The sequence below is a fragment of the Girardinichthys multiradiatus genome, chromosome 1 (assembly GCF_021462225.1).
Source record: "Girardinichthys multiradiatus isolate DD_20200921_A chromosome 1, DD_fGirMul_XY1, whole genome shotgun sequence".
NCBI lineage: Eukaryota > Metazoa > Chordata > Actinopteri > Cyprinodontiformes > Goodeidae > Girardinichthys > Girardinichthys multiradiatus.
Window position 1 is genome coordinate 47,307,418 of NC_061794.1, and position 13,154 is coordinate 47,320,571.

Sequence of the window (13,154 nt, forward strand, 5' to 3'; positions counted from 1 at the left end):
TGAGAAAACTTTATTTTAAATATCAGAAAGAAAGACAATGGTGTAAATAAGATGTTAGCTGTGGTATTTCCACCCTGCTCTAAGATTGATGCTCTGAATTAGCTTTTATTACACATTTAAAAAATGTTCATGTTGAAATCTGCAAATAAGGTGATAAAGTGATTTAGTAACTTTAGTAAGTTTAATTTCTAGTGATTTAAAACATGACTAAAACATAACTTGCCTTGTAACACAGACTCCAAATCAGTAACACTGAGGCTCGGGAGAAACTAAAGTATATACAAATAAAAAATCAAAGATGTGATTAGAAACTAAAGAGTTCAGATAGAAACCAAGGAGCGTTTAAGCAGGGTGGAGTGATTAGTGGACTGGGATCCAGGTGTGTGATTACTCTTGGCCTGCAGCTGGGAGCAGGACTGGAGTTGGACTCATTTTAGGTCTGCTCCATTCATCCCTAAGGTCGGCCCGCATAGGTTTGCACCGCTTTAAAAGATACATTCATAGAAACAGAACCATAGTATCAATGTATTGTCTGTGTCATACAGAGTGTTACATGCCATAATGCATCAATTCATTGACTTGATTCATGAACAGAACCAACCTTTTGCAAGCAGGTTTGGATTTAGTTTAGTTTAGTTGTCCTTGATAAACAGGTTTAGTATCAAACTGTGGCTCTGTGATAACTGCTTGCAGGTGAACTCTGATAAGACTGAAACCCTATTATTGCCTGTTATTGGCCTCTTCGTTCGAACCAAAGCTCAGAAACCTGGGTATTATTTCTGATTCTGCCAGGTTTTTGGAGTGCCATTCTCATGGATTAATCAGAAACCATTTTTTCAGCTATGAAATATTTCTAAGCTTCGAACTCTAGTGTTAAAAAGCTGAAATACAAATAATTTTCCATGCCTTTATTTCATCTCGTCTAGAATATTGTAACAGCTTTTCTGCGTGTTTGACCTTGACCGCCTCCATCTGGTTCAGAATGCTGCAGCAAGGCTCCAAATGTATCTGTCTAGTCCAGCTAACAGTCACACAGCCACTCAAACCTTACAAAGCTGCCTTACAGATGTTCAAAAGGTGTCATTGCTCCTTTAGATTCATATTGTCATCTATCTGCCAAAAACCTCTGGGTTCATTTTGAAGACACTTTTAAATTTGACAAACAGATCAGCATTATTTTAAAGATGTGCTTCTTTCAACTCTGTCAGCTCAGTCAAGACCCATGTCCCTCCTGAGCAGTTTGGGACAGTAATCCATGCATTTATTACAACTTGCTTGGATTACTGCAGCTCATTGTTGGTGTTGATTAGGCGTTGCTAATGCATCTGCAGGCTGCAGCAGCTTGCCTCCAACCTAGAAGCAGAAGGTGCCCTCACATCAGCCCTGTACTGAAAACCTTGCACTTGCACCACAACACTACTTATCTGATCTGCTTCACTCTTATAATCTGGCTAGGACTGTTAGACCAACTGGTGCCTTCCTCATACAGACCCCCAGAACCAGACTATGGTGGCCCCTAAGCTGTGGAAGAACTTGCCTTTAAAAATCCGAGCTGTTCGAACCGCTGATCAGTTTAAGTCTCTGCTTAAAACACTTCCCGTATCAGTGGCTCTCAACTCTAGTGAAGCAGGACCTCTGTGTTTGTTTTATTGATTTTTTAGATGCTATTTGTTGTTTAGTTGTTGAACTTTTATTATGAGGTCCCCGGGCCTGTTTTTAAGATCTTTGTGTTTTTGAAAAATAAAAATGAACCTCAGGGAAAGAACATTGGTGCTGATGTTTGTAGAAGGTTTCTGTGAAACCTCTGTTGTGTAAAAAGGTTTTAGATCATTACCTCAGCCTCTAGCTTCCTGTTGATCTGCGAGGATAAAAATGGCCGCAGCAGAGTTGAAGCTAAGTTGTGTTGGAGTAAACCAGCTCATTATGGCTGGTTTTATCCACCCGAGGCTCAGCGTAGATAACATCATTTATGGTACTGCAGGAAGCTCTGGGAGGAGACACCACCTTTCTGTTGGAGAACTTCACTTTTGCATAGATGACTTTAGTTGAGTCATCTTCAGCCTGAAGAAAAAAAGTAAAAGTTTAAAATGCAGGAAAAGACAGCCAGTGTTTCCAACTAAGCTGTGACAATTCTTCTTCCATCCTCCTCTCCATCTTCCTCTTTCTTCCATCTTCCTCCCTCCATCTGATCCAAACAGAGGAGATGAAGAGTAAATCTTTGCTTCAGCATCATCATTTTAATCAGTTTTCTGTGAAACCGTTGGTTTGACAGAGCTGCATAATCTTCTGTCCAGGTGTTTTATTACCTTACTGATAACATTAATATGTTTAATATTTAGATGCTAATGTTAATATAATCTGGAATTATATAATCTAATAATACAATCTGGCTCCAAATAACAGCTGAACAGAGACTTTAAGATCAGTTTATATTTAAATGATATAAAAGCAGATGATATTTTTGATTGGTGGAAAGAAATAGCTAACTGTGATATTTATTTTGCCAACAGTGAAATCTTAAAGGTTGATGAACTGCCTGAATTTCTTGTCAGTGTTATCTGAATGTCAAACCCAGGGAAATAATTAACAAAAGTGCTTCATAAACCTGAAGTCTGTTTGCTGGGACGGATTTTTGTCCCACTGGTTTCCAGATCTGATTGGATAATTTTACAGTGTTTACAGTGGGGGTGGGAGGCTGCTGACCTCGACTGGGGACATTATCGGGCGGTGGAAGGAGTACTTCGAGGATCTCCTCAATCCTGCCATCATGCATTACCTGGTGGAAGCAGAGGCTGGGGACTCAGGGTTGGACTAAAATATATTTTATTTTTTGTTAATTTATTTTTTAGTCAAAGTAATACATGAGGGGTTCAGTTCATCTGAGGTAACACTTTGCAGAACCGCCTTTCACTGCAGGTCCAGCAGCAGGTCTTTGGGGTATGTCTCTACCAACCTCTCATTTGTAAAACAGTCCACCTCGGTCAGATTGTCTGTGAACATCAGTTTTCAATTCCTACCACGGATACTTGATTAGATTTAGGTCAGGACTTTGACTAGGCCATTCTAACACACACATCTGCTTTGATCTACACCATCCATTGTATCTCAGGCTGTATGTTTAGAGTGGTTTTCCTGCTAGAAGGTGACCCTCCGGCCTCAGGTCTGCAGCCTCTAACAGGTTTTCCTCCAGGATTGTCCTGGATTTAGCTCCATTCATCTACCATCAACTCTGACCAAATTCTCAGTATGTGCTGAATAAATGCATCCCACAGCATGATGCTGCCATCACCATGTTTCCTGAGGATACTGGTGTGCTTAAGGTGATATCTAGTGATAATTGGTACTTCTCACATAGATGTTTGCCTGTGGGCCAAAATGTTCAGTTTGGGACTCGTCTCATCACAGCACCTTCTTCCACATGTTTACTGTGCCTTGGGCAGGGGGCAAAGTTCAAATGTGGCTTCTTATTCTTTTTTTCCAACACTTAAAGCCAAATTCGGGGAGTTCGCCGCTAAATGTTCTGTTAAATTCTTCCACCTGAGCTGTGGATCCCTGCAGCTCCTTCAGAGCTGCCATGGGCCTCTTGGCTGCTTCTCTTATTAATGCTCTCCTTGCCCCATCTGTCAGTTTAGGTGGACGTCCATGTCTTGGTTGGTCAGGACCAACTGCTCTATGACAATCTCTGGGAGATACTCGAAGCTTAGGAGATTGTTATAGAACATAACCCTGCTTTAAACTTCTCCACAACTTTCTCTCTGGCCTGCCTGCTGTGGTCCTTGTTCTCCATGAAGATGCTTGTTCTCTTATGTTTTCTACCAAACCTCTGAGGTCAGAAACACATCTGCAGTTAGACTGAGGTTAAATTACAACCAATTCAATTCAATTCATTTTAATTCAATTCAATTCATTTCAATTCAGTTTTAATTATATAGCGGCAATTCACAACACATGTTGTCTCAAGGCTCTTTACAAAGTCAATTCAGTCGAATCATCCAGATTTCAAGTCAGGTTCATACATTCCAGTTATTCCTAACCATTAAACAGTCAGATTCAGTTTATTATTTATTGGATAAAAGGTTTTTCTATCTAAGGAAACCAGCAGATTGCATCCAGTCAGTGACTTGCAGCATTCACTCCTCCTGGATGAGCATGTAGAGACAGTGGACAGTCACTGGCGTTGACTTTGTAGCAATCCTTCATACTGAGCATGCATGTAGCGACAGTGGAGAGGAAAAACTCCCTTTTAACAGGAAGAAACCTCCAGCAGAACCAGAACCAGGCTCAGTGTGAGCGGCCATCTGCCACGACCGACTGGAGGTTAGAGAGAACAGAGCAGAGACACAAATAGAAGCACTGATCCAGGAGTACTTTCTATGGGAAAGAAAAGTAAAACATTAATGGCTGTAGCTCCTTTAGTGGATTCATCTAGGAGAGAAAGACAGCGAAGCAGATGAACCCTGAGCCAGTTTTCAAGCTTAGAGGATGAAAGAGAGCACATAGACACAGTAGAACTTCAGCTAGTAGTTATGTCTAGGAGAGACAGGGTTAAACACTGAAAGACAAGGGCCAAGTGGATCATCTGTAAGGAGCTTTGTGTTGCTAACCATCCTGCTTACTTGGTGCTGAGAAGTGGTTGCAGTTACAGAGCTGCAGCTCTGGTTAGTTTCAGCTTCTGTTGGTTTGGTGTTTGTGGTTTCTCTGTAAGATGAGTAGATTTCCACATTAGCAGATTTCCACTCTTGATATTCTTCTGTGCCGTCTTTATTCATTCTGGAGTTCTTCAGCGGTAGAAGAAGATGTTTTTTAATTACTATTTTCATTTCAGTTTCATTAACATTTAAAATGCATCCAAAATGTTTTCATGCTCACCTCAGTGGCAGGAGTGTTCTCTGTTTACACAGGAGGAGATAAGAAACATTTCAGAAGTTAAACTTTGCTTCTTTCCTTGATCTTCTCTCTACAGATTCATGTTTAGCATCTCCTTTCTTCTCTAAGTTCTAGAATCTTCCTTATGTCTGTTTTCCAATGATCATAGAATATTTTAGGCTTTTGAATAAGTGTGTGGAAGTAAATATTTCTCTGTCAGGAATCTACAATTATAACATTGTCTTTGTTTTTTATGTGGGTTTCTGTAGCTTGTTTTGGGCCAGTGCATGACCAACATTTGTACCATGTGGGACCCCAATGACGGCATCAAGCCAGAACGTGTTGGTCTGTTATTAAAGATGTTTCCCAGTTTTTTCAGAGCTGCTGGAGTCCTCAGCTCACCAGATCTCTGACACTCGGAAATTGGGCCAGAAACATTTGGATCTCTGTCATATGGGACCACCAGCATGATAAATGTTAAATATTTTAAATGCTGTGTGTGTGTGTGTGTGTGTGTGTGTGTATGTGTTGCCTTACCTGTGTGATGTTTCTCAGGTCTTTTTCGGCAGCAAACCAGCAGAGCCACAGATAACAAGATGATGATGATAACCAAAGTTAGAGCCACATACCGCAGAACATTTGCAGACCCTGCTGGAAGACGCAGATGTTTATATTTCATGGTGAGGTATGGTGCTGGTACTGTTCCTATATGGTGCTGCAACATGTCTCTGCGTCTTTCTGCTGAAAGCATCTGAAGCACATGGACAGTACTGCGTGTTTCTGTGTGGTTACAGAAACTGATGGAGATTCAATTCCAAAATTAGACTGAGTGTCTGAAGAAAATGTGCATCTTAGATCTTCAGATGAGCTGAACACCGTTCTGAGTTCTGAGTAGTGCAGTTTTGATTGAACTGAAGATTTTACTCATCACTCACTGTGGTTTGGTGCACCTTTAGATGTTGTTGTGTTCGTCTTAGTCAGAACAGGCAGATCTGTGGTTTCAGAGGAAGCTGAAGCTGTGAAGCTTCCTGAACTGGAGCTCAAACAGCCTCTGGTTGGTGGAGTGGAGAGTGAGGGGTGGACTGCAGGCAGACAGAAGAGAAACGTTTGGATGTAAAGCTGCTGAGGAAGATATGTTTGCTAAATTCATCTGAATGAATTTCTATACCATAAACCAATGATGTTCAGAAGGTTTTATCTTCCCACCAGTTCTGACAGTGATATGAAAGTCTCTGAATGAACTACTTGAATGTCCACCTCACATCGGTACCATCCTGAGTCAGACTTGGCCGCTGTCTGATGGTCACATACAGAATTCCATCTGCACTGAACGCTGTATCTGCCTCTCTGAGCTCTGTCTCCATCTTTCTGAACAAGAACTTCTTCTTCTCCACATCCTCCTCTGCAGGAGGATGTTCTTCCAGAGGAACCAAAGGAGCAGGCTACTGCAAGTGAGCTACCAGGTTCTTTATAGAAGTGATGATCATTGTTTCCATCCAGCAGAGCTGTTAAATTTATCACCAGTTTCTTTCACACAGTGGGAGCTGCTCAGTTCAACCAGTCTGTGGCTGGAACAGTTAATCCAGCAGAAACTGAACAGGAAAAACTAAAACTGTTCCTCAGACCTTCAGAGAGATTAAACAATTAGCTTTAGTTAAACAGATACTCACCATCTTTAACTACAAGTCTGAAGTCCTGGTATAAAGCTGAGGACAAGGAGGCGCCCAAACCACATCTGTACCCCCCTGAGTCGGACTGGATCAGCTCTGAGATGCTCACATAGAAAAGAAAAAACCCCAAAGGAGTATCTCTAACAAATTCAATGCTGTACCTTCCAATCTTGGCTTTGTTTTCACTTGTACTAATCAGAAGGTTTCCTCCTGAACAGTTTTCCATGCAGAAGATCTTCCAGTTGTCAAACAGAAAAATGCCACATGTAACTCTGATGTCTTCTCCAGCAGCTCCATATATGTGTTTCAGAGAATTGGCAGAACTGACCTGCAGAGCTGCAGATAAGAGCGACAAGTTGCTTTAAGTTCTTACTGTGAGAAACCACAGAGTGATTACATTTCTACACACTGATAGACAGAAAACAATATACAGAGTACATGCATTCACAAGCATGAGACCCCAGACTCAGAAATAAGAAGCACAATGAGAGAAAGTGAAGCTGTAAAAGCCATGTCAGCATGAACTTAAACTATCAGGTTTAGATATTTTTATCTGAACAGTCTGGATTCAAACCTCAATCAGAACCATTAGCAAAGGAAGGAGTGCAAATTATGAAGCACATCTTAAGAAACGCTGCAGGAGATGAAGAAGAGCCTTACCTGGTTGCTGTAAACCACAGAGAAAGAAGTGAAACAATAGAGACAGTTCTCTGATCAGCAGAAAGCTCAGAACCAGACGCCCATCAATGACACATTATTTAGAAAAGAATACGTTAAGTTGTCCTGATGTGAAAATGACTGAACCGGATATTAAACCTCTCTGAGACCACCTGTACTGCAGGATAGAGAGATGTGGGTCCAGATCATAGGAGGTCCTAATAGAGCAGGAGAAAACTAGGGCTGCAGCCATCAATTATTTCAGTAATTGATTAATCTAATAAGAGATGCTCTTAGTAAATTATCATACTTTAATAAACAAGCGTTTTAAACTTTAAAAAACAAACATTTATTGTAAATGGCAAAAACGTAAAAAACTAAATTCAGTTGTGGCCTAATTACTGCTCTGAGTGGGTTGTTCTTTTAGCAGAAGACATGCTTCAGAGTTTGTATACTCCACTTAACAGGGTTCAATTACTTAATTAGTCGACGATTATTTCAATAATTGATTAATCACAATAATTGTTTTAGCCCTGGAAAAAAGTAAATAAATCATGTATGGAAACAAAAATGATTCTGCAGACAAGGGCAGAAATCAGAAACAATCAGAACAACTTGCAGATTCAAAAACCTGAGACTGAATGAAGGAAAGTAAGAATACAAGATCCAAATGTAGTTTGCTATAAACAAGCAGTTAGAGAGATTTCTGTTCATTATCATGCTGAACTGTAGCTCTTTGCAATTTTTTTGTTCAATTTACATTTTTTCAAAAAGTGCAATTTTTTTTAAAATTTCTTGTTCTTTCTGCTTTGTGAGTATGCTTTTATTTTGTAATGTTTCCCATCGCTTCCCCTTTCAATGGCTGAGCTTTAAAAGGTCTTGTTTTGAAAAGTCTGCAGAAAGAGGAGAGCAACAGCAGCAGTGGCATCCTGGCAGGTATGAACTAATGTGTGGTTGGAAAGAAACATCCCACAGTAGTCATCAACATTTCCTGCTTGAACAAGTCAGGAACACAACGACCAAAACAGCACCGGTACGAAACGAGCAACATCTGGCAGCTACAGCAGCAGCGTTTAGCAACCAAAACAGGTGGAATCTCTTTGGGTTTAAAGATGCAGATCAGAAACACATGATGCACCTGAAATTTAACACCAAGTGAACTATGAGCAACTAATACAGAAAGTAACTGGAATACCTTTTAAACTAAATTTAAATTTATGTTAAGAATCATGCAGCAACTTGGTGCATTAAAATGAACTAAACCATTGTGCCCCATGGCTTTCTTAACTGTTTAGACCTGCTGCATAGTGGGAACATCTTCCTCTTGATGTTAACCATGATTTGATAGCTGATGACGACCTTGGATGCCATGCAATATGAAGATCTTCCGTTGTTGGATATTTACTTGCTGGATTTGATAATTTGTTCTTTTCTGATGGCTTTTGTTTAAGTAAAACTAAAATAATCTAAAGCATGAAGTTCGCATTCGTGACGCCTCTGTCACCATATATTTCACCCTCTGAATAACAGTCTCTGCATTTCCTTGACTTTTCTTACTCGGCAGGTTTTCTTCAGCAAGTTGCAAAGGTTTGGACTTTGTTGCACATTCCTGTTTTATTTTATTTCTAACAAAACTTTCACATTTACATGTGAAGGAGATGTATTAAATATGAGATGAGGGCAGTTTTATTATGTAAAAACAACATCTGCAGTCGTTCAGAGCTGAGACACATTCAGAACGAAGAAGCGGTTTCTGTTCAAAGCCACATCTTTAAAAAGGTGAAGTCCTGCATTAAAGTGACTCTGATCATCATGCCTGGCAGCCTGAGAGCAACAGAAATATGAACATTTACTCACAGAAGAAGAAGAAGCAGACCAAACTGGGATGGATGTTCATGATGAAGTTGTGAGGATTTGCTGCTGCAACTTTTCACACTTTTTGCTCATGAATCGAATGACTTCCTCCTCCAGACATGATGCAGAGCATCACTCTTCCTCTGTCTGTCAGCTGCAGCCACGTCAACACTGAGGCTCAAGATACTTTACAGGTTTTCTGAGGAAAATTGTCTCATCTCATCAAACTCAAATGCATACATTTTCTAAAGTGGATCGGAACCTGGCAGAAATAGTTAAAAAATTAAACCCAAAATGGTAAAAATGTTGGAATGAAAGTATTTAGAGGCTGTAACCGGCACAGTGAAGCAGGGTTGGTAGATCTGTTGGTTCCTTCGAGCTCCTGTCAGTTTCAGCATCATTGACCTGATTTGTATTTTTACTTAAATGTGGAAAGTTAACATTTTCCAGAGCAAACGGTTTAAGAAATCAACCTGACTTAAGAGGCCTTTAGACAATTCAATTGTTTCTCCTCTGGTTCTCTGAGAATCAGAGGAGCTAGCTACAGCATCATGGTGTCCTAAAGCTGGAAACTGAAACCTCTTTGGTCCAAAGATCCATGTTTGCACATTTGGGCCTCTAAATAAAATGATCATAAACCAGAAAACCTACTTTGTCCTTGAAAGAGGTTTTTTTTCACACCAATGAAGCCAGATATATGCAAATCACTTTTCTAAAAAATTATAGGAATAAAGTAACAAAAGGTCAGCTTTTATGTCAAGAACATTTTTCCTATTGTTTACACAACATTGTGCTTTCATTAGCATCTCCCCTTTATTTTCTGTACTTGTTTAAAAACTAATAGTCACAAAACTACTGCCTTAATGTGGTGGAGGGGTTTGTGTACCTCGTTGGTCCTAAGGGTTGTGTTGTTCAGGGCTTTGGGTCCCAGTTGGTTCTCCCAGGTACGTAAACTGGCCTCAGTGGAGGGGTCAGACTGACAGAATATTCATGTAAAAACCTCTTCTATTCTGTTGGACACCATTTCTCCAACACAGACTTAGTAAGTTGTATTTTTTTGCCAAACTAAGAATCATTTTCAAAATTACCTCAAAATGCATACGTTCCAAACCATGTTAAAACACAAATACTAAGCATTTCCATCATTACTTCTGCTGCTGGGCGCCCATAGGAGTCACTGGGAGTGTTTCTTGGTTTCTTGCCTGTCAGAGATCTTCTCCTGCAGGAAACCAGCAGAGCTTCTGAGAACAGGACGGCAGAGTCAGACCACCAATCAGAGGAACATCTGTAGAGGTTTAACAAGTTGGTTTACACTGACATCTACTGGTGGATCATGGTAATAATTTCACAGTTAGGATGTCCTGTTAGATGTTTTAGTTCTTCTCTAGATCAGCACTGCCTGGTCAGTGGTTTCAGAGGAAACTGAAGGTGTTAAACTTCCTGAACTGAAGCATAAAGTGTCTGAGGTTGCTGGTGTGAAGGCAGTAATTTTGTGTCACCATTTGTTCCATCGTATCAACCATGGAAGGAAGAAAACTCGGTGTAAGCAACCAATGAAATTGGATGGTTTAACTGAGTGTTTAATTCAGTCTCTGGGACAGTGACATCTCTCCAGATAACAGTTGACTGTTCCCACATGAATACCTGCAGACGATAATGGAGATGTTCCTTCTTCAAATTCGATGCTGCGCCTGCCCCTCTCAGCTCTGTTATCATAGATCTGGACAACATTTAGTCCACGTTCTCTTCTGCATAAGGACCAGTTGAATGAGCTGCCTGTTTCTTTACAGAGGTGATGATCATTGTTTCAATCCACTAGAGTTGGAGTACCCTGAAATAACATACATGCACAGGAAGAACATGCTAGACTGAGATCTGAACCCTTTTTATCCGACATCTATAGCTCAAGGCCTGTGGGCCACATCTAGCATGCAATACTAATTTATCTGACCCGTGAGAAAATGTCATATACTTACTTTTAATGGCCCAGCAGTATGACCCTCATATCAATGATGCTACATATTCCATAAAGCACCAGAACAATGACTCACGCCTCAACACAGAATTAGTGTCTGTGGGAAAACCTCTGGCACTTTCCACGTTGCCAAGCAATGGCAAACCAAATCAGCCCTGCTGTGTTTCTGAGCTCTTTTACACAATAAGTTCTGCAAATCCTCCTCCGAGCTGCTCCAATGCTCTGCATGTTTCTGTTGAACAGACCTGTAAGAACAACTGTTGTTTTTAATGCACATAATCAAGACTGCACGCAGAAGCTATCTTACAGATGTTCACCTCCAAAGTATTTCAGGTCTCCACGGCTCAGAACGTAACAAAAAGCAGCAGAGAAAACTAAGCAGGTCTTTGGTTAGATTTTGGCCTTAGTGTCGTTTTTGTTCCATTTTCCTGCAAGAACACAAAACTTGTTTTACTGAGGAAAGAAAAAACAAATATTTATTCTAGTCATTCAGGTTTCTGACTAAAACAGGTGGTAAAACAAGTGTCTTTAATCACTTGTCCTTGTAGGGTTACGAGGGTGCTGGTGCCTTTCTTGAGCAGTGATTGGGGGAGAGGCGGGGTCCATCCTGGTCACCAGTCTATCATAGGACAAACAGCCACGTACACACTCACAGCTAAGGGCAATTTACAGAGACCAGTTAACCTAAAAGTCATGTTTCTGAACTGTGGGAAGAAGCATGGGTATCTGGAGAGAACCCAAGCATGCACAGGGACAACACGCAAATTTCATGCAGGCTGAGATTCGAACCCGTGACCTTCTTGCTGCAATGCAATAGTGCTACCAGCTGCTCCACCGTGCAGCCCTCCGTTCATAAACAGGGTAATTCAAAATATTTTACAGAAAAACTCAGGGTCTAAATACATCAAACCATAAACCATTGAAGCATCACCTGAAAACATAAAAACATGAGAATAATGACAAAGGGGGAGATCTATCGCTGGCAATACCTTCATATTCTCTTCTTATAGACAATATACTCCACTCTCTCTGTCTGTGTTTAACCCTGTCTCTCTCCCAGACAGAGCAACTGAAGGAGCCATTGCTGCAACTAACTATATGTAGTCTGTTTTTGAGTATTTGATACTGGCTAAGAGCGCATAGCTGTTTCTCTCCTAGATGAAGCCCTTGAGGAGCCCACTCAGCAAACCTTATTTTCCATTTTCCTGCATTTTTGCTGAAACCACCTTTCACGGAGGCTAAGCAGGTGAATGAGCCGCTTACAGCTGAATTTTTTTCTCTGAATCAATTAACTTTTTTCCAACTCACTTCTTTAACACTGTCAGTGTTTTGGCATCAGCAGGTTGTGTTTCCTGTGTTTAACTCCAGTTTTCCAGCTGCTGGAGCTGATCAGAAATCAGCTGAACAGCATTGTTTAGCGTTTACAATCACCGCTGGTTTTTTAAGAGCATTTATAAATAAAGGTTGAGATATTATAGCGTCTAGTTGCAGGGAAACATGAGATCATTTGTGTGGTTAAATTGTCTCCATACTCTGCATGATAATCTGCACTGCACTGCACTGTATTATTACTAGGACCAAAGTACAATATATAGAATTTAATTTGAGTCTGTCTAGATGATAATATTGTATTGATTTATGTGATATTATATTTCTGGATATGATCAGTTTCTCTTGTAAAGTTCTTTGAGATTATATTTGCACAGAATAAACCAGCCAATTTCACCTCGATGTTCTGAGATCAAGGTTGAAACGTAGAGGTGATGGCGTCTCAAACTGTGAAAGACCTCACATCTGCATGTCTGCACCACTCAGAGCATAGAAACTTTATTATTCAAATATTTGTTAAAAATGCATCTCTTTTCCCTGGCCTGAGTATAAACAGTTCTAAGAAATCTTAACTCTTCTATGTTTTATTTATTCGTATCACAGTTTTATTCTATTTGCCATTTTATGATTGTTGGTGTAGTTGTGAAGCATATTAGTCATTTGTTGATGATTATGTGTGGTATTAATAAGTCTGACATTTAACATGAAACATTTAATTAAACTGAACAGAATAACTTACAGTCAGAAGTCCAAAACCAAAGTTTCATTTGTTATAAACGTTGAAAAACGTTAAAGATGTGAAG

At 40.2% G+C, this 13,154-nt stretch overlaps 1 protein-coding gene across 2 annotated transcripts; it reads right to left on the reverse strand.

Moving 5' to 3' along the window:
- LOC124873283 lies at nucleotides 1-9,255 on the reverse strand. Of its 2 annotated transcripts, none has more exons than XM_047373825.1 (8): nucleotides 9,051-9,255; nucleotides 6,537-6,872; nucleotides 5,802-5,948; nucleotides 5,404-5,514; nucleotides 4,870-4,889; nucleotides 4,617-4,778; nucleotides 1,835-2,061; nucleotides 1-483 (listed from the first exon to the last, which is right to left on the reverse strand). In XM_047373825.1, the coding sequence occupies exons 1-7, from the start codon at nucleotides 9,088-9,090 to the stop codon at nucleotides 1,894-1,896; spliced, it is 984 nt and encodes a 327-aa protein (XP_047229781.1). In that variant the 5' UTR covers nucleotides 9,091-9,255; the 3' UTR covers nucleotides 1-483; nucleotides 1,835-1,893. The 2 variants fall into 2 exon arrangements, with proteins under 2 accessions (XP_047229781.1, XP_047229770.1); XM_047373814.1 differs by having other exon boundaries at nucleotides 5,404-5,517.
- Nucleotides 9,256-13,154: the final 3,899 nt, after the last annotated feature.

Coding starts and splice junctions, on each gene's coding strand:
- LOC124873283 (XM_047373814.1), bottom strand. CDS start 9,090: ATGAACATCCATCCCAGTTTGGTCTGCTTCTTCTTCTTCT. Junction 4,779..4,869: donor AGAACACTCCTGCCACTGAG/GTGAGCATGAAA, acceptor CTACCGCTGAAG/AACTCCAGAATGAATAAAGA. Junction 2,062..4,616: donor CAACCACTTCTCAGCACCAA/GTAAGCAGGATG, acceptor TTTTTTCTTCAG/GCTGAAGATGACTCAACTAA.